This window comes from Megalops cyprinoides, chromosome 10 (genome assembly GCF_013368585.1).
Source record: "Megalops cyprinoides isolate fMegCyp1 chromosome 10, fMegCyp1.pri, whole genome shotgun sequence".
Classification (NCBI taxonomy): Eukaryota; Metazoa; Chordata; class Actinopteri; order Elopiformes; family Megalopidae; genus Megalops; species Megalops cyprinoides.
This window is the reverse complement of record NC_050592.1, coordinates 17,018,545-17,045,919: the sequence shown is the minus strand read 5'-3', so window position 1 is coordinate 17,045,919 and position 27,375 is coordinate 17,018,545. Positions and strand designations below refer to the sequence as shown.

At 41.7% G+C, this 27,375-nt stretch overlaps 2 protein-coding genes across 5 annotated transcripts; both read right to left on the bottom strand.

The window, feature by feature from the left end:
• Positions 1-634: 634 nt before the first annotated feature.
• On the bottom strand, positions 635-14,902 carry colq (collagen-like tail subunit (single strand of homotrimer) of asymmetric acetylcholinesterase). Of its 4 annotated transcripts, none has more exons than XM_036539873.1 (18): positions 14,764-14,902; positions 14,019-14,389; positions 11,829-11,938; positions 10,849-10,959; positions 9,919-9,963; positions 9,705-9,731; positions 8,660-8,731; positions 7,803-7,865; positions 6,770-6,796; positions 6,617-6,661; positions 6,301-6,336; positions 6,114-6,194; positions 5,288-5,384; positions 4,073-4,212; positions 3,707-3,826; positions 3,392-3,533; positions 3,176-3,278; positions 635-3,082 (listed from the first exon to the last, which is right to left on the bottom strand). In XM_036539873.1, exons 2-18 carry the CDS (start codon positions 14,113-14,115, stop codon positions 3,013-3,015), a joined length of 1,386 nt encoding a protein of 461 aa, XP_036395766.1. In that variant the 5' UTR covers positions 14,116-14,389; positions 14,764-14,902; the 3' UTR covers positions 635-3,012. The 4 variants fall into 4 exon arrangements, with proteins under 4 accessions (XP_036395766.1, XP_036395768.1, XP_036395767.1 ...); XM_036539875.1 differs by having other exon boundaries at positions 3,392-3,518; XM_036539874.1 differs by lacking the exon at positions 14,764-14,902 and adding an exon at positions 14,592-14,666.
• Positions 14,903-16,840: 1,938 nt separating this feature from the next.
• hacl1 (2-hydroxyacyl-CoA lyase 1) lies at positions 16,841-26,528 on the bottom strand. The gene is made up of 17 exons (XM_036538917.1): positions 26,366-26,528; positions 25,239-25,343; positions 25,087-25,127; positions 24,577-24,657; positions 24,415-24,487; positions 24,237-24,314; positions 23,619-23,713; positions 22,968-23,080; positions 22,541-22,676; positions 22,234-22,339; positions 21,995-22,078; positions 21,645-21,746; positions 21,239-21,393; positions 20,678-20,836; positions 20,474-20,581; positions 20,134-20,320; positions 16,841-18,673 (listed from the first exon to the last, which is right to left on the bottom strand). Exons 1-17 carry the CDS (start codon positions 26,414-26,416, stop codon positions 18,641-18,643), a joined length of 1,707 nt encoding a protein of 568 aa, XP_036394810.1. The 5' UTR covers positions 26,417-26,528; the 3' UTR covers positions 16,841-18,640.
• Between the last annotated feature and the right edge of the window lie 847 nt (positions 26,529-27,375).

The window sequence follows — 27,375 nt, the reverse complement described above, 5'->3', positions numbered from 1 at the left end:
TTCATCTGTTTCCCTGGCCGCATGCCACGTGCAGCACTCCTACCTCAGCTCGAACCATCAGCCAAATGGAGCTGCTTCAGCACACAGCAGGCTAGAAAATCCATGACACAGGACTTGTGTTCCCAGAAGGAGATGGCGGCGGGGGGTGGAAGGGGGGATGGGGTGTGTGCACTTACGAATGCCCAGAGTCAGACCGAGGCCTTCTGTGCTGTTCGCTACCATGTCTCTGCGCAGCACTTCTCGCTAACCTGCTGACAGTGTTTTCTGGAGCATTCAGCTAAATCACTCATTCGCTGCCAGCACTGAGAGAACGTCAATAGCAGCTCCATCACTGTCAGTGTCTGTAAAGATGCAGGCCACAGAGTCGAGCGGGGTTACAGCTGCTTGCTTTAAGAAAGGCGACTACGATGAACCTCTCTCTCTGTGTTGCATATCAGACCTGCCCTCCTCTGAAACAAAATCAAAATGGGACTCGTTGCCAACATCCATAGAAGTGGTTGTAAAATAATAAAATAATAAATAAATAATGAATAATAAAATGCCAGGTTGTCAAAGGCACTGAAGGAATAAATAGGAAACCAAACACGTTAACGATGACAGAATACAAACCCTTTCCACAAATTAACTTTGTGTGTATTTTTATTTGTCCATAATATAAGTCTGTATAAATCATATTGGGATTACAATAAAGGCTCAGCTACAGCTTTATAGGCTTTCCATCTCACAAGATCACAAGCATTTTGGAACAATTATTCTTAACATGCTAACAGCATTTACATACTAGAGTAGGCTTAAATTCATTTCCAGAGAGCAAATTTTAATTTATTTTGGAACAGTCTGACATATATATTAGAGGACATCATATGGACTGTGTTAATATTTACTGTATATAGTTATAAATTCACAGCGACTCCTTGGCCATTTGTTTGTTTTTTAAACAATTGTGCACCATGGACATGCAACTGTATCACATCACAATAATGAAAAAAAAAATCTAAAAAAAGAATATGTACATCCTATTTTACAGAAACCTTTTCCCCTAATCAGGTAAGGTGGAGTCTAAGGAAACAGACAAAACATCTCACTTCAGCCAGGTGTGAGAAGAGTCTTACCTGGGGCTTACCCACACTCCCACCTGTAGCTTATGGAAATATCACATTACATCCTAACACATCCACTTGTAAGCATATATGAAATCAGTAAAGCAGACTATGTAGGTACATAACCAGACAAATTTTCTCTCTGCTAAAATGTCTGTGTACTTGAATCTGACATAAGAGACAAAAAGAAATGAGGAGCACGTCAGAGTTCTAAGATCTGTGATTTCACATTTTTGCAAAATGCCTTTTACAGTGACGGGAGAGTGAGGCTTCATGAACCCTTAATGGGGGAAGCCACCATGTGCTGGAAATAACTGGTTTGCATGAACTGATCAAAAAGACCCTCCCTCTCCACAACAAAACACCATGACCGGTTCAAGTCAACAATTCATTCATAGCTCTAGCCATTGTCGGGTTCATCAAGCCCCACATCATAAGCTTTTCATGCAGCTTAATGTTGATGAGAGGGGCAGCAGCTAAAGAAGGCAGGCATTGTGATGAGGTATGTCAAGGACGAGCTCCAAAAGCAAAGAGGGGAGCTGAGCGACGGAGGCAGGCTGTGCAGTAACTCAGCAGTCACCGTGGAGCCATTAAGATGAGGAAACTGCAAGCCCCTGCTGAAAGTAGTCAGCATTTTACAAGCAGCGCCTAGAGACTTGTTCTGTCCACTTAACTAATGAAAATATGAATTAAGTACATTAAGAACATAATGCCAGAGTTCAGCTTCCCTCCCTCGCTGGATGAGGGCCAAGCAGAAAGACTCTCTCGTAGTACAGTATTTCAATATATGACACCAAAGCGCATCCACTGAAGAAATACTGCCAGATTGTACCTCTGACAGACATTCTACCTGCCCCTATTATTTTGTAGATCATATTCTATCATATTATCATATTATGAATGTATTATACATTATGGTGTGGTGATAACAGCCTTCGTGTTTGGTTTCCTGAGATTCTGTAGACAATGTCACACAATCCTTAATCCTGATCAATGCAGCACCTCTGCAGCTGACCCGTGAATGCCCGAAAGAAGAGGTATCACAAACCCATACCACATTTCCTTTTACTCTTGATGGAGATGGGGCTGGATGGGCCATTTTGCTTTACTTACGTTTTCGCAGCCCATCTCCTTGTTTATCTGCTTTGTTGTCCCATTTAAAAATGCCAGTATAACTTCATGAATAATGCCATCCTATCCAAATTCATTAAGAGGGTTGCAATACCTAAATCCTGGTTCAAAGAATTATTGTACATATGACCCTGAACACAAATGTGGAAAAAGTCTACTTAATCTATATGACTATACATAGCTTATGGTAACAGGCCTATTGTCGTGGTTACATGCCTTGGTGGTAACTTCTGTTGCCTTGGATACATGATGCTCAGTCTCATGCAAATGCTATATTAATTCATTCACATTGTATTTAAATACACAGCACCCTTGATGACGGACGATCTGAAATCCCCCAAAGACCTGAATATTCTCTTTAACAGTCCTAAGTCGAGGTAATGTTACTCTGCCTCCACCAGTCTCCTGTCGTGGTTGGCTCTCTCGTGTCCTGGGACACGCCCCCTCCCACAGGGACTTGTCCTCGGCCCAGCGGCCAAGCTCCAGAGAGTGAGCGGGTGGAGCGAGCAGAGCTGGTGAAGCCCTAGCTGAGTTATTATTAAGACAGAAGTACCGTGGTCCTGTGCGTTTTTTCCTGTGATTGGGTGAAAAAGTTCTGCCGTCAGCTACATGCCCTCCCAGCAGCAATCATACAGAGGAGATTATGCTCATGGTTTATACATTGATGAATCGGTTGTCCTTTCTTATCCTGTTTCATTCGCAGTGTTCTTGTATTGCCTCAGTCCCGTTAAGTACCAGGCAAATGAGACTGTAGGATCCAGTAGATTCTGCTGTCTTTCCCTCATGTGAAGTACTTGCAGTTTGTGGAGTCTATGAAACAGTGCGACGTGCACTTGAGCTGGCCATAGGACCTGTGACGGGCATTCAGGGAAAAGAAAAATAATTAGGTTCATACCAGTTACCAAATTAGAAGCTAAGAAACTTGACTGATAAAAAGCACCCACCCTGGGAGATATGACTTGCATGTCTGATAGCCAAAATCCTTTCCGTCACACTCCTCCACTCCTTCATGGCGGTAGCCGTCCCCGCAATACGCATCTTTACACTCTGAGGGTAGGAAGGGAGAGGAGCACCCGTGCTTACCTGTGCATTCTTTTCATTCTATTCTAATTACGGACACGTGCCTGTGCTGTGACGTCGTGCGGGGTCGCGGGACTTACTGACGCAGCTGTCGGTCACCACCTTGTTTCCATCGTCACACTCCTCTCCGTTGTGGGCCTGAACAATGCCGTCGCCACAGAAGCCCTCCAGGTCCGGCGCGTTCTCCATGGACTGGAAGGGCGTCAGCTGGAACGAGAGAGCCTTTTGCAGGGTTTTAATTTTTAAAAATGACAATCAGAATGTGTAATTTAAAAAAAAGATGCCTTCCAGATGTGACAAGCCAGATAGTATATCTCTCACAATGTTAACAAGTACACGTACGCAAAACCAGAAGAATATGATACACGTCTGGCTCCAGATGTGGTGAGACATACCTGGATGGGCAGCCATCCTGCATTGTCCTTGAAATAAAGTGACCTCTGATCTTTTCGGAAAGCCAGAGCATTGTCAGTGTGAAGACGATCCAGTTCCTCTTCACTGTTTACAACAAATATCTAGACAAGAGCCAGGAATTAAAAGTCTCAGTAAAATCTTCCTATAATTAATGGCCATTTCAGCTGAGCATAATAATGAAGCTCTGCAGTACATTGGCTTGCTTCTTCAAGCCACAGATCCCTCCCAATGTTACCTTTCAGGTCCAAGAAACAGGGCCATGAATTAGATAACTTTGCAAACAACAAGGGTGACAAATGAAAAGGACTTCAAAAGGGAGAGAATCTGTGTGAGAGTCAGTTTCTTACCACGGGCACCTTGGCATAATTGCTCCTTGATGAGTGTTCATCATAAGGAGGGCTGTTGACACTCATGGGGGAGTTGCAGTTGCATCGACCAGGGGTTCCAGGAAGCCCCCTCTCCCCCTTCTGTCCAACCATAAACAGTCCTTTACGAGTGAAAAGCCCAAACAAATATCAAGGTCAGAGCAGAAAAACACCTTCCAAAGTTAAGGACAAAAGCACAGATATGGTAATGATGGCTGAAAAAACAGCAAACTCTGCAGCAATGAAACTTTCAGCAAATAGGTAGTTAAACTAGTCTGCCTATATGTCAGGCCAAAGAACTGCAATAAACATGCAAGAACATGTTTTGGGAAATCTGTTGCATGTTTCTGTGTTTTTATCATCAGGATCACATTACAATATATCATATATATTTTCACATTTTAAGTTGATATATCTTAATATGATGGTAAGAATTTTAATAAGATGCATTCTTTCAAGAAGAACATTCTTACAAGACACAGCACAGGATGTCTGAATATTCTCTTAAGAATGAATTCCTCTGTGAGTAACAAGGTAAAGACACTTTCTTCTGCCAGGGCTGCAACAGTTAAGATGCATGGAAATCTGACTGATTTCCTTAGAGGCCTTACACAATTTGAATATGCTGAATACATATAGTCTACATGCATACAATGGTATCGTATAATTATGCTGAAACACACCATACAGTTCAGAGCACACTCTTGCAGAGAGTTACTAGTGCTGTGATCTCACGTGCTTGTGTGTCTCATTCAGGCATTCTTGCTTTCACTTGTCAATCATGATAGGGCAGCAATCAACTTAATTTGCTAAGAAATGTGAACAAGACACCAGCGGTTATTTTAATTATGTGGTGACATAATGTTTGTATGTCTGTGAGCAGCTTGCTCTCACACCCCTCACCCCATCAATCAGATTAAGGGAGTGATGTCATGGCTTCAGCATCTTCTTCTATATCTGTTTCACCTTGGGGTGTATCATGTTCTCCAGCAGCTAAATACACAGGCTGGTGTTATTTCCTGCTGGGGCAGTTCTAACATGCCAATGCCCTAATGCCTGCTCCAACCCAATTACACTAACTCTCTAGCTCTTTACACTACCCTTCTGGCTCCATATAGTAGTCCTAAAGCTCCATACCCTGATGCTAAAGCTCCCCTACAGTTCCTGCATTCAGTGAGATTTTATAGTTAGCCATACCTGAGGCTGGCATGCCTGGTGGACCCGGGTGGCCAGTGGGACCTGGAGGGCCTGCAGGACCCATAGCACCAGGGATCCCAGGATCGCCTTTCATTCCCTGAGTGAGAAACACAGTTACTGTCACTCACTACACACCAGGATGTGTCTCTTCAACCCACAGAATAACACCACTCCATGCTTGCCATGGAAGAGACCCTCATCCTTCCCACAGTCCTCTGCTGCCCTGTGAGACACTGGAGCTGCTTCTGGGAGAGCCCTTTTCTCATTTTACACAGAGCTTGCTACTAACTTTGTAAAAGTGACATTTTAGATGCCACGATGTCAACACACATACATCATATTACACAGCTGAAAACACCTCAATCTGCCTATTTCCAGAGCTGCCTGGCAGACTGAGAGAGACCTGCCATGATGATGGGAAGGCTTAAATCAAAGCTCCAGAAGGAGGAAAGAGGGAAGACAGAGAGACTTGGTCTTAAAATGGAGGGTAAACTTCCTGACTTAATTTGTCCAGGGAGTCATGCATTCCATGATGTTGGGCAGTGAGAGTTATACTGGGATTGTGTGTTTGGTGGTGGGGGTGATGGGTAAACAGATGTAGGACAGGAAACGCTAAGGTGTGAAGAGAGTAAGGACTCTCAGTGACTCCTTCACACATAAGACTGCCATTGACCCCTCAGATTAGGATGCTCTCTTATGACACAGATAACACAGATAACTTCACCAGTATGTGGATCCAAAGTTCCAGAAAAAGTCCAGTACTAAGCGTGGTCAAAATAAAATAAAACGGTCTCCCTCATAAAACCAATTTCTCTCCTTATCTCACCTGTTTACCCCTCTTTCCAGGTCGGCCGGTAGGTCCCCTGTTTCCTGGGACGCCGGGCTCACCCTTTGGACCCATTTCACCCTGATTGAAAGAGTTATGAGTTACTGTACAATTACAGAAATGGGAGATGCATGTACGCTCACGCTAATCCTCATAATAAATCACAGTGATCTCGCAATGTACTCACCTTTTGTCCCAACATTCCAGGGAGTCCCATTGAACCCTGAAATACAGAGCGACAATAAGGTTCCTCCATTTGCTTTACCTATAGACACGACCATAGTGTCTGAACATAGATCAACACCTGTCCTTGTGTTACTCTGAATTCAGAGGAAATGCATTGCATTCGACAATGGTACTACACATCAGTTTCCTGAATTACAAAGAAAGATATTTGTGCATTATGGAAAAAAAAATAATTCATTTAGCTGACAGGTGGAAGAGCTGTAATTTTCAGGCTAAAAACTGACTGCAACACCCAGGACTTGAGGGCTATACCCCACCTTTTCACCCTTGAGCCCAATCTCCCCCCGGTCACCTCGAGACCCCTGACAGGACAAAACAGAGAGATGGAAATAAAACAATATTTAGACTTAAGTAAACAACAATGTTTTTTTTTTAATTGTGTAATGATGTGAAAAAAGAGAAGAGTGCACCTTTTCTCCTTTGTATCCAGGCAAACCCTGTAGAAGAACAACCATATTCAGCATTGGTCACCCATGCATACATTCCTGTCTACTTTCAAAGACCACGTCTACACAAGAGGGAATGAACATATTCTATCTGACTATTTGACATTTGAAAGCTGCATCACAATAAATAGAGACTTCATTTGCTATCTGCATATTGTCAAAATATGATTTCTTTTGACCATACTGTTTTTTTCAGCATGGTCATATGGCTTACATGGAAAGTTCTGATGAAACACGTATTCATTTTTAAATTTACAGATGACCTGAGTATAAAGGCAAACTTCTAAGCCTTTTAAATATTATAAGGGTTCATTTAAAATATTTTGCTATATCTTTCCAAAATCCCAACATTTCGTAGATGGTCAGATTCATATTATTTACATTTACATTTACATTTATTCATTTGGCAGACGCTTTTATCCAAAGCGACTTACATAGGTTATTTCTACTTGGGTGCAGTTTATCCCACTGAAGATTAATGTTAGAAGTTAATACCACACACTAATGGCTAATGACTCGTAGTGAGTGTGAAAAAAGATTCCATTGTTCTTTTCAAAAGCAGATAAATTATTACTGTAAAAGAGTGACAGAGCCCAAAATCTCTAAACGTAAGGCTGCATTTCTCTATTTACTTGGCAAATGTTTGTCTGTCTGTTTTAAAAAAATCCATTATCTACTTTTGTATTAGTAGCTATCCAATTTGAATTGACAAATCAATATAGAACATTGGATTATTTCATTTTTTACGTGAAAATGTTAAAATGTTAAATGTTAAAACTGAAAAATGGAAAAAGGATTGTTTTTGGCATTTTACTGTCTGTGACAAAAATCCAAAACAGCAAAACAGAAATACCAGAGATCCAGCTACTCTTGATTCCCATTACTTGAGCTTTCAGTCAGCTATTTCTAAAATGGATGTATTCTGTAAGTGTAGAGGCATACAGCACAGTTGTATGCTTTATTGTTTAGAATTCTACTGTACTGTAGGATTACAGACCTTTGGCCCCATTGGTCCTCTTGCTCCAGGTAGACCCATGAGTCCTGGGTCTCCCTTCTCTCCCTGTGAGGAAACCAGCGAGAAAGAGTTAAAATGGTCACAGGAGTCAATCACAGTGAAGATGTCAGAATGACTGTGTACTGAACTCATCCATTCCCTCTGCTCTCTGCATTATAGAATACGTAAGGCTGATTCTTGTGGGCTAGTATCAAAAGCAGAGGTAGAATGGGTTAAACTGGCCTACAATCAATGACTTGGCCTACAAGTCATTGATTTGGAGTCACAAGGGCAATTTTCTGAATTGAATTAATGGTGGATTTAACTAAAAGTTACTTAAGATCATAAATTTGCTGAAGGTTGTCATTTAGCTCACTCTCCGTGAAATGTAAAGATTGAGGGCTTCATCTTCTCAACAAAAGCAATTTCACTGTTAGAATATTAGGCAAAGGCATGTGTCTGTAATTGAAATGTCTAGTCCAGGCTGCAAAAGGAATGTGTTTTGGATTGTTTTTTTCTGGATTGTTTTAAAGGTATTATCAACTAACTTGTAAGAAGCATACTAACAAAGGTATGGTACTGTATATTCTTCATATACAAAGAGTTACTTTAATTATGTGGTTGGATGCTGTCAGATGCTGTGAGTTAACATGGAAGAAAAGCAGAAAAAAAGAAAAACAGGAACAGGAACAAAAATAGACTCCATGAACTTCCACTTTTAGAACCTAAATACAAGATATGAATCTATGGAAGGTGCCCTGGTTATGTGTGTCTTCTAGGTAAATAACTAAAGGAACGTAATACAATAGTGTAATGTAACAATATAGCAGCATCTGTACCAAAAAGAAGAACTTACTTACTTTGGGTCCACTTGGTCCTGGCCAGCCAGCTGGTCCCTGTCGTCCAGGGAGACCTGGTGGCCCAGTACGACCCTAGAAGAACAGGATGATGAATTTCGTGACCCCTCACCAATCTGACAAGATTTCCACCCATCGAATTATTCTCAACCATCCCTCGCGACCGTATGTGTAATATATATGCGCAATTCTGCAGCATGTTTAGGTGAACATACTGTATGTGATTATGTATGTAACCATGAGTCCATATGGATGTTTAACAGCAGTGTGTACATTTAGGAGATGAAAAGGTCAAATGTTAAGGTTAAAAAAAACAATATGAACAAGAGAAAACAATCTGCCTGCAACATATCTATCTGGGCCCAGAGCACCTCACAGAGAAGGAAATTGACTGTAACAAGCTCTGTCATTTTGTTCCCTTTAATTAAATGATAGACTGTATAAAGAGCAGGAGTCCTTGCCTGTGGAAATAAAATGATTTATGGGCCCACACTGTGCACTAAGCTAAATTACACTGCAATGCCGTAGGGCGCATTTAGTCTTTGAGTCCCAGAGACAGCACCTGATGGTGTGCAGCTTGTATAATTTTCTCTCTCACCGCTCTGAACACGCTGTGTCCCCATGTCCCTCAGCCACAAGCCCCCCCCCCCCAGCCCAGTGCCCCTCTATGCCTACACACCCAACCAAACAGAACATTATATGAGGTCCATGTGATGTAAGGAATGAGCTAAATGTCCTTTCAGGTAAGATTCAATTGTAGCCAAGAGAAAAAACAGAAGTCACTCAGATGCTGGCAGGGTGTCCAAAAAGTGAACCCCTCTCCTTTGGAGAATTCAGACAAATGGCTTGCCTCCCCACACACACTACTTCTCAGAAACACAGTGTCCTGTACTCGGTGTCAAGGTTGTACTGGCTCAGAATTTCATAATGAGCATAATGTACAGCTGCAATATCAATTATTGCCGCACAGGAGTAAGAGGTGCTGTAGCTCTTTCCTTGAGCAAATCCACTTACGGAGGAAAATTGAAAGAGTAATGGAGTCCCTCACCTTTGCTCCAGGTCTTCCAATTTCACCCTGACAACAAAGGAGATAAAGAAAGAGGCTGATTCATTATTGCTGTACCCTTAAACCAAGGGGATTCCCATGAATGTCATTTTAAAATGTCTTATTAGAAAAAAAAAATGATAACCATTTGACTCAGAACAGATGTTGCTTCAACTGAAAAAGCACCAAATGTAAGGACAAGAAAATCAGGTTATACCTTTTCTCCCTTTGGTCCCTGCAGTCCTGGGATTCCAGGTGGACCCTGAAAAGCAAAGAAACAATGAAATTGTTCTCTTAATTCAAATCAAATAATATAGGAACATCACGCATAAGGTATTCTGAAAGTAGAAGCCTTCTTTTGGAGTCCAGAATTCTGGCCTCTTGTAAATTCCCCCTGGTTTACTCCAGTCATAATCTTAAACAATATTCATTTACTGTGGTCATTTCAAATGCCACTTTCTCACACTATGATTCATACCAGGACCAAATGGTCAATAATGACTGACCAACAAAGTTGGGTATGTCTTCAGAACATATACAACAATAATAATCTCAAAAATGAAGATCTGTATTGTTAATAGCAGCATCTAATATATACGAGGACAATAAATGATGTTTGCAGACTTTCATATAGATTTTGGCTAATTTGACACTCAAGTGACATGCATACCTACAAACAAACACACATACAGACAAACTAGTGAGCACATTTTCAAATAGGTTGTCAGCGGAATGTCACAACCCAAACAAGCATTAGTGGGCAGAAGGGCTGTTGAGATGTTTCTGGATGGTGAGTGTGGATCGGAGGCAGGAAGTGGAAAAAGGCTATTTCTGTCCCTGCTAAATGTAGAGTGTTAATGAGCTGCTAGGTTGCAGGGTCTGAGGAATACCCATCTCCCTCAAAACAGGAGAAAACAGGACCTCAAACGGCTCCTACAACGTTCTCTATACCTCACACTGTCTCCTTACACTCTGGAAAGTCCTCTATACCCAACACTTTCACCCTACAGACCTCACTGTGCACGCAGGTTTCCTGACTATGTCTCACTGTACAAAGAAGCATTCCATTTTCACTTTGCCACTCCTTATAAACCTGGGGCGACACAGAGCTGTCCCCCTAAACCTCCCAAAATTGTATCATCCTTACCTGAGGGCCAGGGGGTCCAGAGGGGCCACGGGGACCCGGGACACAAGAGGGAAGCTTAGGTTTTTCTGGTTGCACCATCGTGTCTCCTTCATTTTCCCTGGTGTCCTCATTCTAAACCAAACAAGTATGTTCTAAGTATGCACAGAAATGTTCATAAAAGACTCGGTGTCATTAAACATAAGGAGTGACCCATGTGTTATCCATTGATTTATACTTAATAATAGCTTGCCCATATTATATACCCTTGATTTTTTTGAATGAGCAACCAGAATTCATTAATATCAGGTTGTATAAAGGTTCTTGCTGACTGCATTGAATCCAACAGAGACTTGTTCAGCAGCTTCTGCATGCAAATGCACACTACTGAAAAAGACATTATTATATGGAAAAAAATATAAAGCCATCAGAATTGAAAATGTTGTGGACAGAACAAGACTTCCTGTCAATTATTTTACCAAGATTACAATATGTACAGTAGATACTTACCTTTGTCAGAGCAGACCAATTTCTGAAAACCTCAGTGAATATCAGCTTTGAGCTAAGAATCTAATAAGTACAGTACATTTCTTCATTTAGGAAAGAGTACCCATGTTAGAAGTACACTAACAGCAATAGTCAGTGCACCTGGTGTCACTTACTGAATATAAGTTGAATATAAAATGTCCAAGCTCTTGTGATGATGCATCCAGTGAGAGACACAACTTACAGTCCCATTCCTGAAATCACATGCGGTCTGCATTCTGAACTACACCATATTCTTATCACTAACAATGATCTCTGGTCAGTACTCAGCAAGAGAGATGCTTGCAGATCCCACTCCCTCCAGACTTCGTACCTGATCGGAGATCAGTGGTGGCCGAGGAGAGGGGTCGCATGGGAGCAGTTTGGAATGTACCCAAGGAAAAACCACATGATCACAGGAGAGTTTTCAGGAGCAAGTAATGTGACCGTTATTCACATGTCATGTGACAGGTACTTACATGACTGTGTCTCTTCCAGAGCGCAGGGGGAGGCGGGAACAGTGGAGGAGGAGGCGGAGTCAGCAGACAGCATGGGTTGAATTTCTTATTCTGATCCAGGGATTTCACAGCTGGGTAAAATGTGTACAGACAGCGTACACAGAAAAAGACAGCTCCAATGTAATTTCCATTGTGTTTTAGTTTTTTTAAAAGAAGTGAATTCTCTAATGACTCTAAAGCAAGTAGTCAGAATTTGGTCAGACTGATTTCTGATTGCTGTTTGGTCTGTCCTTGGAAAGTCTCTACCCGTCACCACACAGACAAATTTCTTAGGGATCTTTTTTAGGTATTTTACATAGCTCTACTCTTAAATTCTATGTAAATACACAGGGAACAACATTGGACACAAATATTGTTCTTAAGCATAGTGTCATTTTCTCTACTTTTAATGTTTTAGAGGATATTGTTGTCCATTTCAAACCTGCTTCACAAAAGGAAAGAGTAACCCTCTCTAAATTCTCACATTCACCAGATTCCAGAAGAACAACTTCAGTCTTTTTTTTTAAAAAAAGGAAGGGTTAGCTGCTGGAGTTATAGCAGGAGAGAAAAGCGTCTATCACTGAGGGGATCTAAGCCACTCCAACCAGCCTTTGGCAAAAGTCCCCCATGACCCCAGGCCCAAGAAACAGTGTGCCCTGATTTCTGTGATTCACTGTACATAGATTATCTGCAGAACATAATTGCATTTAAAGAACAATTAGGCCTTTCCACTTTTGCGCAGCTTTCTTTCTCCTGAGTATACAGCATGTAGATGCAATTAGAGCCTGGCATCAATTTTGGAGTCATGTAGGATTTGAGAGTAGTTAAGCATTTGAAAATTCGCCGTCAGGTAAAGTTGGGAGCACCAAGCAAGTACCAAGTCACTTCGCCTCGCAAGACTGATTCATAATATTTGGTATGCCAACAAAACACTTCTCTGGGGTTTACATTATGAAAGAATGACCTCAAGTGCCCTTTAAGTCAAAGAAATTACCAGCTCCTTCACATTTTCTGGAAAAAAAAAACAAAACATTTCTCAATCAAACTCTTCTCAAAACAAACAAACTTAAGCGTTCTGGTTCCAGAGCGCAGCAAAAACAACTTTGGCTTGGCAGAGTCAGAAAAAATGTGATAATCCTGTCAATACCCTTATTTCTGTTAAAAACATTTATGAAAAATAACTATTGCAGTGATTGTCATGAAGCTGAAATTGGTTATCTATAATCTAATTTAAAAAGAGCAGTTGTTTTTAATTGCTTGAGCAGAAGTTTCACACAGCAGTAAGAATTTGCCTGGAAACCCTGCCTTTCTTTCTTACACATCTCCTCATTCCCATCTAAACAGATCCTTGCCAGACATAAACCATTGACTGTAATATGAACCTATTGAGAAATCAAAAGCGGGAAACCTATTAATAACATTCACTTCTTCAACGTGTATTAAACTGTTTTCCGGGAATGAGAGATGACCCATGATGCTCCACTGCGGCTTTAAAAATCCTTTTCCTAAATAAACCTCTGATGCCAATTCTGTACATATGATAAAACGTGAAAAAACTGGAAAGATACAAAACGAGCCGGCGACATAACAACCTAGTAGGCTGCCTGAGATAATTAAGTAATGCAAGTAACATAACTGTAACATTTCAGGAGTGGATATTACTTTTACAGAGGAAAGTTGTTCTGGTTAAGCCTCAGCCTGCAGATATGCAGTAAAGCATGCCCGTGTGTGGAACAGTATAGGGGGTAGGTTATTTATAGGAACAGATTTACATTGGGACAGGAGCTCCCTCGGTCCAATCATATGTCACAATGGAAAGAGCGCAGAACAGTTACCATTACACGTACTGAACGATTCCGTAAAACCACAACGACAGCATCCCTGAGTCTGAGATACCCGGTGTGGTCAATACATTACCATGTCCACCACCATATGCACGCAGACAAACAAGCACAGTCACACGCAAATAGACACGTTTACGCACACGCGCATGCACATGCAAACATACATAGGCGCATATGCACCCCCACACACAAATGTCCTCTCACCTACACACTCGAATATATGCACCTGTACACACGCGCGCACACATACACACATACACATTTGTATGTGTACAGACACATAAACGCATTCACAGTGTGCAGGTGCACCAAAATGACGCAGCCTTACCTGTTTGGAAGGAAAGAATGTTGTCCATGGGAGAAGACAGGGACAACACACAGCAGAAAAGAAGCTGAAGGTGGAATCCGAGCATGAACCGGAACATGATGTGATGTTATCTACACTTCTACCTCGTGTATCTGCTGCTAACATATGGATCTCTCTCTCTCTCTCCCTCTCTTGCGCTTTTCTCCCTCGCTCCCTCTCCCTCGCAGCGTCCCTGCGTCTTTTGGAAAGCGGAATGCCAACCAATGCCCGTGAAATATTTGCCCTGCACCAGACAGTGCTATAATTACAGAAGTCAGCCTGTCAGCTGCCCTGTGTGCCAATATTAGACTCTCTTACTACTGCAAATGGTGCTTTGTTTCTCCTCAGTCCCCCTGTGAAAACAGAAAACAAAATAGTTACAAATCGCAAAGACAGCGTGTGACCATTTTCTCTGTATCTGTGTCCTTTGATACAGCACTTACTATTTACAGCCATAACTATTTAACATCCTGTTTTTCCTGATTTCCATTATACCAAAACCAAATTCTACCATGCGCACAAAACACGCAAAATTGGCAGTCAACAGGTACATACAATTGTGCTTATCTTCCGACTAGAAATCTTGCAATCGAGGTACATCCAATTCAGAATTTTAAATTGTGCCAAAATACGTCCTTCTGTAACGGACAAGGCATGCACACCTCTACACGGCAAAATATTAACGATGGCTATTTTATACTTCTAAATTAACCAGCAATTCCCTTACCTCCTCCTCTGCGGATAACAATAAAGATAATGCTGGCGGTAAATACTAGATCTGACTAAATCAACACGTTGAAACAAAGCAATCGGAAAGGTAAAGCACGGTTTCTCCAGTCAAGATTCCGGCGCCGCCAGGAGTTATTGACCCGTGCACCGTTTAAACTGAATTTATTAGCCTCTCTGCCTTAGCTACCTTGGAATTAATGACAGCGCAATTAAACAGAGGACCACTTCAGTTTTCCTGCGCGTGGCATTTTCTACATTAGAACAAAATGAAGACGCCAGCAATTCAGTCTTGGAATTAATATAAAAATTCGCAGGAGCCTTTTGAGTTAAATGCCTAATAAAACCATAACGTTGCCAACGAGAATAGCATTTACTAAATAAATTTATTTGGATTATAATGGCTATATTGCAGATATATTAATGTGAAATGCTTTGTGGTATAATTGATAAATTCAAGATATTGTTATGAACGTATGAATGTGGATACATCTGTGTGTTAATTTACTGAATACAAGTTGATTCAATCATTTGAACACATTTTTGTTGTCACTTAGTCCCATAGTTGCTGTCCGATACGATCCCCTTTTAAAACGCGGGATATAAACTGATCACCTTGACGTCTGTACAAAAAGACATTTTTGATAATTTACAAACAATGGTTTTAATAAACTATGTACTGGTTGGGTATTTATAATTATCAATAATGGAAAAATTACTGTGGCATGAGAAACAAGTGTGCTTCGATTCACCTTCTGAACACATTCACTTAGACTAAACTGTCAATAAGGAGTCATAAATACCTCCATTGCTGCAATAAAGCAGATTTTGCACGGTGCTTAATACAAGACAGATGTCACATTTTGGAAGTAGGGTTAAACTGATTCAGACAACTTGGAGAGCTTCACCCAGATATTTGGTCACCCCTGGTTAGAAGTTGTCAACAATGTGCCTCACATCCTTCAGATGGAGATAAAAACAGGTAAAAACAGTGACTTCCAAGTTTCAGCCGGAACAGCCTTACTAGGGGATTAAACCTGAGTTTGGAATATTACACCACTGACCTGTATTAAACTGGACCAACTGTGCCTACTGTGTGAGATTAGGAATTCTAAATGGTTTCTTTTCTTACACCTGAGGTGTAGGTCTACACCTCACTGAAGTCATTGTGCTTGGCCCAATATGCCCTACTTCTGTACTGCTTAAAATGGATAATATGTTACTCTGCATGATGGTGTTTACTAAGTAAATATATGATATGAACAGCAGAGAGTTCTCAACAATGACTCCATTAGGCAGTAACACATTTAAAAATATATAATTCAGCACATTGTACTACATTATAACAGTGCAGTACTGAACACCATGTGATGTTGGTCTATGTGCCAACTGCTTCGAATTAGTAATATTTCACTGATCTGTCCATTGAATACTGATCTGGATTTTACTTCAAAGGCCTTAAAACAGTAAATCGTTAGGCCTTAAAACATTAGATCAAAAACTGTTTTTTCTTAATCAATTAAGATGAATACAAATTGGTATTAATTTATTTAAAAGGCAAAACCACCAGAAATAAATGATTTGTACAAACACACAACCCATTTATTTTACAAAAGACCAACACCACATACCTATCAAGTAATGTCCAACCCACATCAATATTCAATTAACTGCACACTCAAACCAAAGTAATTATGAGCTCAGCTGGAAGGGAAACCTGCACATGTAGTGAACCTCCCTGACAAGGGCTGGGAGACACTGCCCTAAGGTATAATTACTCTGCCTGCCTGAGGTTAAAGTGCTGATTTCACTTCTGGGACAAACACTGAAACAAAGAATAGCTTGCCTTGTTGGCTTGATGTGCTTGAATCCAGATGGTAGGGATTTGTTTTACATTTCAGCTGAAATGAAGCACTACCCCTACAGCCTGAACCTTTTCACCAACACTTTACATGTACTCCCAAACATCAGCTGATGTAGGCTTGATGAAATCTGAGGATGTCTCTGGAGGTCACAGATCATCTTAAAAATGAGGTATCATACAATGGAATCTGTGCATTGGTTACAATGGCGGAGGTTAATGCCAATCTTCCTTTTTATATAAAGGCGCTTTACAAGTGAAAGCCTGGTAACGTAAGCAAATATAAGCACTTAATGGAACCCTGGAAAAGGGTTGGCATTAAGCAGCAGATCAAAGTGATCAATACCACTTTTTGCTCTTGCAGACATATTCTAGGTATCTTACTCTTTACTCATTTTTTCCTCTCAGATTTCCTCTTATATAAAAAAAGTTTAGACTCTTTGGAGTTGGTCTGCAATGCCCAATTTCTGTCATTTTTAGAGAATGTGATGTGGATTCCTTCTATAAAGACAGGGAGAAACAACATGCGTTTGAAAAATTGCTTTTTGTATTATACTTTCAAAGAACCATTCTTTTTTCATTAACCAATAAAATGGGTTCATATGACATTATTTTGTGCCTTTATGATATTACAAATCCCGGGATGTCATATATGAATAAAGAGAACAAGTTCAAACTCTCTGGCCATGACTTATGGGACTGGAGGGATCACTATTCTTTTCAAGTGAAACCTTAACAAGAACTTCTCCATAAAACTCTAAATTGATTCATTGGTCCAAGAGAGTCACACAAACAGGCTCTGAATGCCCATAACAACATTGTAAAAATGGCTACCTTGTTGAAAGGAGTGAGAACTTGAGTATTTTGATCTAAGGATTGTCTTACAACATGAGACAAAGCATACCTTCCACTTTATACATCAGGGATATGTCAATTTTCTATCTTTTTATGGTGTGCATCTAAGTAAATTATTACATATGAGGGCAGACAGAAGGTCTTGACAGCCAGCTGTATCATTTATTGTGTAGTAAATCAATTAGCATTTCTTGAAAATTAATAAAATAAGTTATCTTTACTATTTATAAGGCCCACAATGAAGGACAAAGTGTATGCCTGATCACAGTCCAAGTGTTATTTTTCACTTCAAATAAGTGATAAACTTCTAAATTCTCAGAAAATGAGAGAAACCTGATGTACGGTGTCCCGAAGATTGCGGGAGGGTTCTGGTCATCCAATCGAGAGCACACATTTGCATTTCTATATCAAATGCCATCTTGTCAAGTACTTGCTGCATTAAGTGATCGATGGTTCCCCCTGCAGGAAAGCAAACAAACTCCAATTTCTAAGAAACAGACCTGATTTGCTCTTGGATTCCACACTCTACACAGCTTTCTTACACAGCATTTCTATTATCCTGCACACTTCTCAATACTCCCCCTCCATCACAAAAGCTATTTTAAAAAGCAAATATAAAAACTGATTATTTCAATTCAACAGTTCGTGGCAAACCACAAGTCAGCCATTTGAGTGTTTTAACAATTTCTGTACAGCATAGTTAACATGGTTAGGTACAAATGTATTTCACAGAAACATAACTGAGTCACAGTGTATTTTCAAAATATCAAAATACATTGGTTGCAATGTTCTGCAAAGAGAGTGTTGAATGCAATGCACGACAGTGTTTCTAAACACTGGTCCTTGAGGCATAATGTTTATTAGGTTTGACTGGTCTGTGAATTAAACGTGGGTCTGTAGTTAATATCTCTTGACCGTTATTCTACTTTAAGAGTGTGTGCAAGTCCTGAGGGTGCGTTTGTGCTGAAGAAGCTAAAAGAAAAAAGGTACAAGGGGTAAAATCTATCTATTTTTGGCAATACTGCCCTTTTAACAAACCCAGATAATTGCCCCCAGGACGAATGTTGAGAAATACTGATGCAGAGCACTGCAGCCTTGCATTGGTGCTCGTCTTCCTGCTTTTCCTATCCTGGTTCCTCCAGGGGAAGGACTCTGTTTGGCACTACAGGTTAGAACGAGTCAGCCACGGAAACTCCTGAAACACATACCAAGACAGGTCACTGAAAAAAAAAATCAAAACAGGCACAGTTCAGAGGCTGTAGCTAGCTTGCCTAGCCTCTTCACCATCTAGTGGTAAAGTGAGGTACTGTCATTACTTTGAGAGGGTTAGTGAGCGAGTGAGTGAGTGAGTGAGTGAGTGAATGAACAAAACAATAAAAACACAAAAAAACAATCTATATCCCATTCCTGCCACAATGCCACAAAAACCCACAATGAAATGAATATATGTATTTACAAAGTTTTGAAGCTTAGCATCTTAATCAGAACATAGCCTCTTTTCACAGAGGTAAAATATACTTCTCATTGTTATGGAACACAATCAAAGACCGGGGCAATGTCCTAGGAAATTTCTTCTCAAAAAGTTACATTAAACCAGAAGTAAAGAATTTAAATATCAAGCATCCCTCTGAAACCTCTGAAATAAGTTCGATTTCTTATTATAAAAACTCAACAAGATAAAAAAAAAAATAAACCTCAAATGACCCCATGACATAAGTGGGGAGAGAACATTAAGAGTAGGCCAAATGAGAAACAGCTCTTCAATAAGCAGTTTGAGTGACAGGGAGAACCCAGGCTTTTTTTTGCCAGGGCACAGGGTTCAGTCCAAGTGTTCCACCATTACTGTGACACCCGATCCTGCAGCATGTCTGCTCAGGGTTGCTGGGATACCATCCAACATAAACAAATGGGGTAACCGTCTCCATGACGCAGGACTGAAATAGCAAGGTCAGGTGGGAGCGAGGTGGAAAATGGCGGGCCTCTGCGGTGCACCTGGAGCCCAGGATTACCGCCGTGCTGCCTGTCAGTCACAGGGGCCCGATTGGACGCAAGCTGACGTGAGCACTTCCTCGTAACAAGTGGACAACGTCTGAACACCGCTCAGCACTGCTCTGGACCAATCAGACTGAGGGAGTTATAGCGACCACTTAATTAGTGGTCTGGGGATGCCTTCATGTAAATGGGATGTTAGAACATATTAAACTAAAAGGGCAAGACAGTGTGGGAGTAAAGTAAAAGTATGAGACAAAGATGAAGGTCTGGCTGCGACAGCCTAAGGATAAACCTGTGATTTACTGTCTCAACCTGTGATTTCCAGTCTGAGAGAGGGCGATCCGTAAACCTGAAAAGTAGCCAGTGTGACATGTGACACCTTGTTTCACTTGATCCAGTCAGTGATTCCTTTGGAAATGCTTCATGAACCACATGCAGTGTGGCTGTCTGTAATGCTGACACAGCAGACAATGATGGAAGTGAAGCGCTCATGGTCACAAGCACCTGATCTCACACAACCATCCATTCAGAAAAAGTATTCTAGAACCCATTCCACAATTCCTCAAGAGTGGACGTGCATCCTTTCCTTTTATAACATTTACTTTTATAACATTTACGGTATAGAGATTAATTTTGTGCAGTAAGCATGGCCCAGGATGTTACCTGCTGTTTCCTGTCTGAGGCAGGGTCGATGAGGACATTAAGGAGGCTGGGCTTCTCCCAGTCTTCCAGGCTGAGCTGCAGCGCTCTTCGTAACTCCTCTGGCGTCCGCACCAGGAAACCCCGTCCCCCAAAGGCTGCCATCACCTCATCATAGCGGGCATCAGGGAGCAGGGTAACAGGGGGGGCTCTGAGGTACAAGACAAAGCTTGAGTGCAGCACTACAGAGCAAAACACCACGTATTGCACAGAGGATAGGGCTCGGTGTGTTTACCATTTACCAAGTGTACTAATGAGAATGCATATGCGAAAGCCAATGCAAGTGTGACTTTCCTGTACTCACACAGTGGTCATGTCCCCCATCTTCTCCATTTCTCTCCATGTATCTGTATCCACACCACTGTATATCCCATTGTTGTTGACAACAATGATAATCACGGGCAGCTTGTACCTGTTAAACACGCAATGTATCAGCCAGTCAGTCAGTCAGTCAGGGCTTTTGGGGGTGGGCTGAGGGAGGGGAGAGAGGGCAGCGGTGTGAGGTCACCTGCACATCGTCTCCACCTCCATGCCGGAGAATCCGAAGGCACTGTCCCCCTCCACGCAGACCACGCGCTGGCCGCTGCTCCGGTACCTCTCCAGCACTGCAGCCGCGATGGCAAAGCCCAGACCCACACCCATGGTCCCGAATGTGCCAGCGTCCAGTCTGCAGAACATCACATCTGAGCACTGCAATGCTGACCACTGTCACAACATATTCTCCTCTGCCTATTGTCTTTTAAGCACAAAACTTATGTTTATGATCAGCCATGCAGCTGAGTTCTGCACAGCATTGATAGAAAACCCACAGATTCTAATGGCATTGTTGTGGCTATAGTTAACTAAACAGTAAATCAATAACAACATGGCCCTAAAATTTACCTACAGAACACCCTCTTAGGTAGTACCAGTAAATCAGATTTACAGTTCAAGAGGAGAAGATTTTTGAAAATTATTTTCTAACATTTAAAATGGCCCCTTCGTGAATGCTAATGACACATCAGAATAATAATATAAATGTTTTTAGTAGTTTGCACCCTACAGATAATCTTTGATGTGCTGGTCTTGCCTGTGCCGTGGGAGATAGTTATGGAGCAGAGTCCGCCCAATGTCCATGGTGTTGGCCCCTTCGCTGACGATGACGCAGTTTCGGGGCAGGAGCTGGGCGATGTGGTGGAACACAGTATAGTAATTCATGGGGAGGGTTTCCTGGACAGCCAGACTCTGTGACCAGAAACATGACCTGGTAAATTCCCGGCTTTGTGATACTGTGTACCAGCTGAACACAACATTCTGCAAATTTTAGCCTGATCTTAAAAAAACATCAGTGCCAGGCTGTGACACGACCTGGTTATTTCAGGGACTCTTTAGAATGAAAATGAACAAACACAGGCGATTATAGGATAAATGCATACTCAGGGTTAATACACGCTCCTGACATGATAAGAGCAGGTTTATGTTTTTTTTACACACACCTTGGATATTTTTGCATTGGCAGCCATTTTCTCCTTCAGCATCTTCCACCATTCCGTATCAGAAGGATACCGCCACGCGTCTTTACGAAAACATCCCAACAGCTGAAAACAACCATATCTTACCACAGGCAATGGATCCATCAAGCATGAGAAATACAAATGATCTTACTACTTACATAGTGTTTACAAAATAAACACTATGCAGACTGTGAATACAGGTTAGCAAGTAATAATTATAAGTCTTTATGAAGTAAGAGAGAAGTACATGGAGACGGAATCAAGGGAGAAGAAAGAGGGACTATGGTGGAAGAAAGGGGAGACAAATGACAATAAGGATGGCTTTACTCTACCTGACTGACGACAGCACGGACATCACCCAGGAGTGCAACAACAGGTCTGACGTTGTTCCCCATCTCTTCAGCACAAAGGTCAACCTGAAGGCACCACACATCACTACAACCTGTGGTGTCACCCCACACGCCTGTCCCTATCACATTACTAACAGCCCACAACTCCACCACTCACCTGTATTATCACTAAGGAAGTCAATTCATAAGGTAACCTCCCCCTAGTGTGACCTTTAACCTACCTGTATGATCTTCACCTGGGGGTGAAATCGTGGAGGAAGGCCAAAGTGCAGCATCCAATTCAGCCTTGCACCGAGAAGCACAATGACATCCGCCTGAAGAAGGGCCCTAAACACAGCAGCAAGTGGAGGGAGGGAGGGAGGGAGGGAGAGAGAGAATTAGAGAGGTGAGTGAGAAGAGATACAGACAGAAGAAGAAAGGTCAGCGAAGAGAAGCAATGAGAGACAAGAATGACACTCAGAAATGCCGACTGGAGACATAGAGTAGATGAGTGTAAGGGGTTACTGAGTGGATCAGCCAGGCACTGACCTAGATCGAGCAGCAGCCACACAGTTAGGGTGATCATCAGGTAGCAGCCCTTTGCCCATGGGAGTGGGCAGGAAGGGGAGCCCGCATAACTCGACCAGCTCCCGAACCTCATTTTCGGCCTTCCCATAGGCTGCACCTACAGGGGTTAAGAGAGAGAGAGCACTTCAGACCTGGAACCTTTCTCTCACTTTCCCTGCCCTCAAAATCTCTTTCCCTTCTCCACCCCTTCCCTCAGCATGCATCACTGACCTTCAGCCAGGTCACATCACTCCCTTCCTCGCTATTTGTCCCTGACTATCTCTCGCTCATTTAGCAACATGGGAAATGTCCCCTTCATATAATAAATGCATGTTTAAAATAAAGTCTCTTTTTGTTCAAATTCTGCCCATTGTGAAAGGACTCTTACGCACTTGGTATTAGGGCTTACCTTTGCCGACGATGAGAAGTGGACGTTTTGATTCCCCCAGCACAGAGACTGCTTTTGCAATAGCTGTGGGCTCAGCCAAACTCATAGGAGGAGGCGGGCAGCAGGACACAGCTCTGCCAAACAGAGATCGGCAGGAATAACACTGGCCAAATAAACAATGGGAAGCCAGTAACTGAGTGCAAAACAAGCAGAAGCAAGCAGGCACACGGACATGGGCCTTCAGTGATCTGTAGCACTCCCTAAAATCCACTCTACATTCCCTCTCCCCTTCTAAATATACACACTTCACAATTAAACAACAAGCTGACAGGCAGTACCAGTCTAGAATCCCCCCTTACAAACAAATATTTTCTGTACGTAAATTTCTGTCTCCAACATAAATCAGTCAGTGTTTCACTGTATTAAATTATACTGTATTTACTGTCATACATTAATGAAAGACTATGTGAGTCTGACAAGGACAATTTGACTTTTTTTGTACCTATCTCTGAAAAATACATAAGAGCTAACTCCATACACTCTATACTAACTCTATACATTCTACACTAACTGTATCAGATCCACAGCAGCCTCACTTCAGAGGCAGTGACTCTAAGTCAATTTCCCATCTGTGAGAACTCATTTCAGAGGTAATGGCTGTGTGAGACTGACCTCACTCTGTCTCTGCCCACTCTTGCATTTACCATGTCCCCCGGTATGTCGATGTAGCAGGCACCAGGACGCCCATATATACTGCTTCGCAAAGCCTAAAAAGATGATTCAACCTTAAACATCTTCATTTACAGGTGAAGAGCACAGGCTATATGGAGGCACACCTTATCTCATCTGCTACTGTATAATACTACACCTGTGTATTATTTAGGCTCTTAATGCAAGAGACTGCATACTACAATGGGCAAGTACAGAATGTATAGGATGGGCAACGGTTAAGTAGTCTTTTGACTCAAAGATAACACTAATGGTGATCAACTTCACTGATTCATGAAATTAATCTCTCAAAGGATTTCTTACATTGAACTAATTTGGTGATGGGAAAATCAAGCTCAAACATAAATTCTCTAAAACTGGTCAAGAGAAAATTAGAGGGCTATATCTTACTGCTATATACTTGTACATAAAAATGTAAACAGAGAGCATAGTACCACCTATGGCATGGAACAGTGTCGACGACACAAGAGGGTACAGGGCAAAAGTACGTGGCTATCACAGAGGGTGAGGTGTAGTGCTGAGCGGCACCACAGCAGGACTGTGTCACTGCTGACTGCGCACCTTTTCAATCACAGAGGGTATGGCTTCCAGACTGCTGGGTCTGGCGGAAAACTTGCTGTACAGACGACAGGCTTCCACCTGTAAAAATGAATGAAAATGAGGAAACATCTGTAACATTTTCCCTGCAACGTGATAGTACTGCAATAGTTCACATGCAATTACTGGCGGTGTGGTGTACCTGAGGAAACTCCTGAAAGGCCCCCATGGTTTCTTGGTTTTGATCAGAGGAGCCCCCAATAACAAGCACAGGCCTGCAAAGAGAAACCAACAACTGACACCTGAAGTGGACCAAGGTGAGGTCCTGGGAAAAGAAGCAGAATACAAAGAGAGCAGACAGTACCAGCAGTTCGTGTTGGCATTGGCCATCCCCCCAAGTGCATGGATGAGTCCCGGCCCTGACACCACCAGACACACCGCCGGGCTGTAGGAAGACAGCAGACACTGTTGGAGGCTTCACAGAACAGTTTGTATATCTGACATATAAAGATTAATACAAACCACTGAAGGATGAGCAGGCCTCTCACAGAGACACGTGACAGTGGACACTCACAGTGAGACAATGACAATTAGTCACAGTTGAGCTTAAGAGAGTAGTATGTCTGACAAGCCCTCTTATGAAGGACGCACACCTTGGTGCTCCATCAATTGACCTCTGCTGGACACTGTCCATTCATGACACCATGTCATCCATCTTTTTCCATCATGGGTTTAATGGCCCATTCAAAAACACATACATAAAGAGTGAGAGTGGCACCTGGTCATTCTCTACACTCACTACAACTTGCCCCTGGTGAGGGCACTGTCGTACCCAGATGTTCAAAAAACCTCAACAAAAAGAGCGCTCTCTTACCGTCCTGTTAGGTATCCGACAGCTGATGCAGCATAGCAAGCCTAAAGAAGGGCAAATCACATGAATAAGTTAGCACTGCTTTAACGCTGAAAATCCATCATCATCAGAAGATAGTAAATACTGAAACGTGCTGGGCAGAAATGCTGCCTTACCGCCTGCTCATTCCGCATGCCCACATACTTGATGCCTGCAGCCTGGGCAGCCATGGCAACTTCTATAACCGGAACACCAACGATTCCAAACATGTACTCCACATTCTAAAGAATAATCAACATAAAGAGGACAGTTACACGACAACCAGTGTTAGCATACTGTATGTGTTTACAATAAATGGGTAGTTGTTGGAAATTTTCAGGTGTGCAGTCATTTTGCAGAAAAACATCAGGACATGAGTTTTGAGTATATCGTTCTCACATGCAGCTGCTGTTGTCGTAATGTGCAGCAACTGGATATCAATGTAGCCAGAAATGTTGAGCAGAATGCAGTAGCCCGGTCACCATTTCAAACAACCCAAATAATATAATTAAAGCAAACAACATGCATTTTTAAATCCCACACAACCTCACACATTTCACTATGTTCCGTTGTTTGGTGTATTTTCGTGCAATATCAGTCATATCAGTAACATTAACAGTGTCTGTGCGAGAAAATTATCAATGTCAACTACAATGATTTGTTTCCCATCAATGCAAAACCTATATATATCTATTCTGGGCATCATTTTAACAAAAATAAACACTGGTTGAGTATTGCAAGACCATACATGATTTACTGCAATTAATATCTTTTTACCACTGTCTTTCTGTCTCGCTTCACTACATGCGCGACCTTTAGCATACATAACCCAAGGGCTGCTTGCCATTATGCCATTTAAGAAAGTGCTCGCTTGCTTTACAGTTACGTTGCATTTCGCAAGACGACATGTTTAAAAACTAACATTTCCAAATAGCCTTCGCAGAACTTTAAATTCACAATCATTTTCCAGCGCCGGTAACGAAACAGCAAATCTTCCCGTAAAGTAACAGTGAGTTACTGTGCTGCCTAGCAAGTTAGCTAAACCCAGTTTCATGTCATTCAGGAGACAAATAGGCCTATTGTCAGATTATCAGATCGTGGATTGCTAGTAGCACAGGGAATCAGTGAGTTATCAATTGGTACTGTATGACTAGCAGCAAAATCCCAAATAGCAACTAAAACATTACAGCTAGCTAATAAAGGCAAAGCAGACTCTCATTGAACTGTATACAGTAGGGCTGTTGTTAAGGATCGTTGCTCTTACTTGAACTCTAAGAGCTTCGGCGATTATTTGTGCGCCTGTTACTTCTTCCATTTCGCCTCTGTTTGACTATCTACTCCTGACTATCTTCCCGAATTCCACTCCAAGTTCGAAGTACAATATTGAACTACAAACCGGACGCAGCGAAGAGTAGACAACCAATCGATTTGTCGACATCCTTTGACGTTGCGAATTCGAACCAATCAGCAGCGGAATAAAGGACCCCAGTCGTATTCCGGTTGTCATAATTCTGCGCAGATTCAAAGATGTGTCTTCGCATTAGTGCGTGGTGGGACTTTGAAACGCAGGAGGCGTATTTGACGATAATGCGCAGATTTGCTGTTGGCAATTAACCTGGATTTCTTAGCCTGTTCAATGAACGCCTAAACTGCTGTAGCTCACAGATGAGTAAATCTGTGCAGCACAGATAAAAAAATATGACAATAACTAAAGTGAATAATGGAGCCGCACTGTAACCTATTAGTTGTTTTTAAGTCACTATAAACCGTGCGCATTGTACGTAGTAGCTAATTATTTAATCTACCCTTGTAATCACCAGAAGAATACGTAACTTTGCATGTGCAATATATAAGAACTGTACTATGTGGAGTTGAATCTGAGGAAAATAGGATGTAGGCTAAATTAAACTCAATCACACTTAATAAAAAATAAATTGACAACGACTCAGGTTGTAAACATGCAAAAGAAAAAAATATATTATTCTAATTACTGCTGTACAATAATATATTGTTGTACTATTTTTGAGCCAAAAGCATGAATGATTCAAATTTACGATGTCTAATATCTTACCGTGGTTTTTACCAGCGGGGGGCAGACGACTCCTATATGATGCACAATGACGGTGGCGCATTTATTTAAAGGCTGCCTTAGTCGATGACTATATGTTCCTGTATAAATTCAGTTGTTCCTCTTAGAAGCTAATTTGGGACTCTGAACACAACTCAACAATATAGTTTCTCTGACCGGGCAGCTCAGCAGAACTGTAATGATTA

Bases quoted from the DNA above. Each gene is read 5' to 3' on its own strand.
- colq (XM_036539873.1), bottom strand. From the start codon at position 14,115: ATGTTCCGGTTCATGCTCGGATTCCACCTTCAGCTTCTTTTCTGCTGT. The intron at 9,964-10,848 runs GTAAGGATGATA...TTTGCTTTTCAG, and splicing joins CTGGACCCCCTGGCCCTCAG to GGTCCACCTGGAATCCCAGG. The intron at 3,534-3,706 runs GTATGTCTCACC...ACCCTGCAAAAG, and splicing joins CAGGATGGCTGCCCATCCAG to GCTCTCTCGTTCCAGCTGAC.
- hacl1 (XM_036538917.1), bottom strand. From the start codon at position 26,416: ATGGAAGAAGTAACAGGCGCACAAATAATCGCCGAAGCTCTTAGAGTT. The intron at 24,658-25,086 runs GTAAGAGAGCGC...GTCTTCCTACAG, and splicing joins GTCGGATACCTAACAGGACG to CCCGGCGGTGTGTCTGGTGG. The intron at 23,714-24,236 runs GTGCGCAGTCAG...TCATCTTTTTAG, and splicing joins TACCCTCTGTGATTGAAAAG to GCTTTGCGAAGCAGTATATA.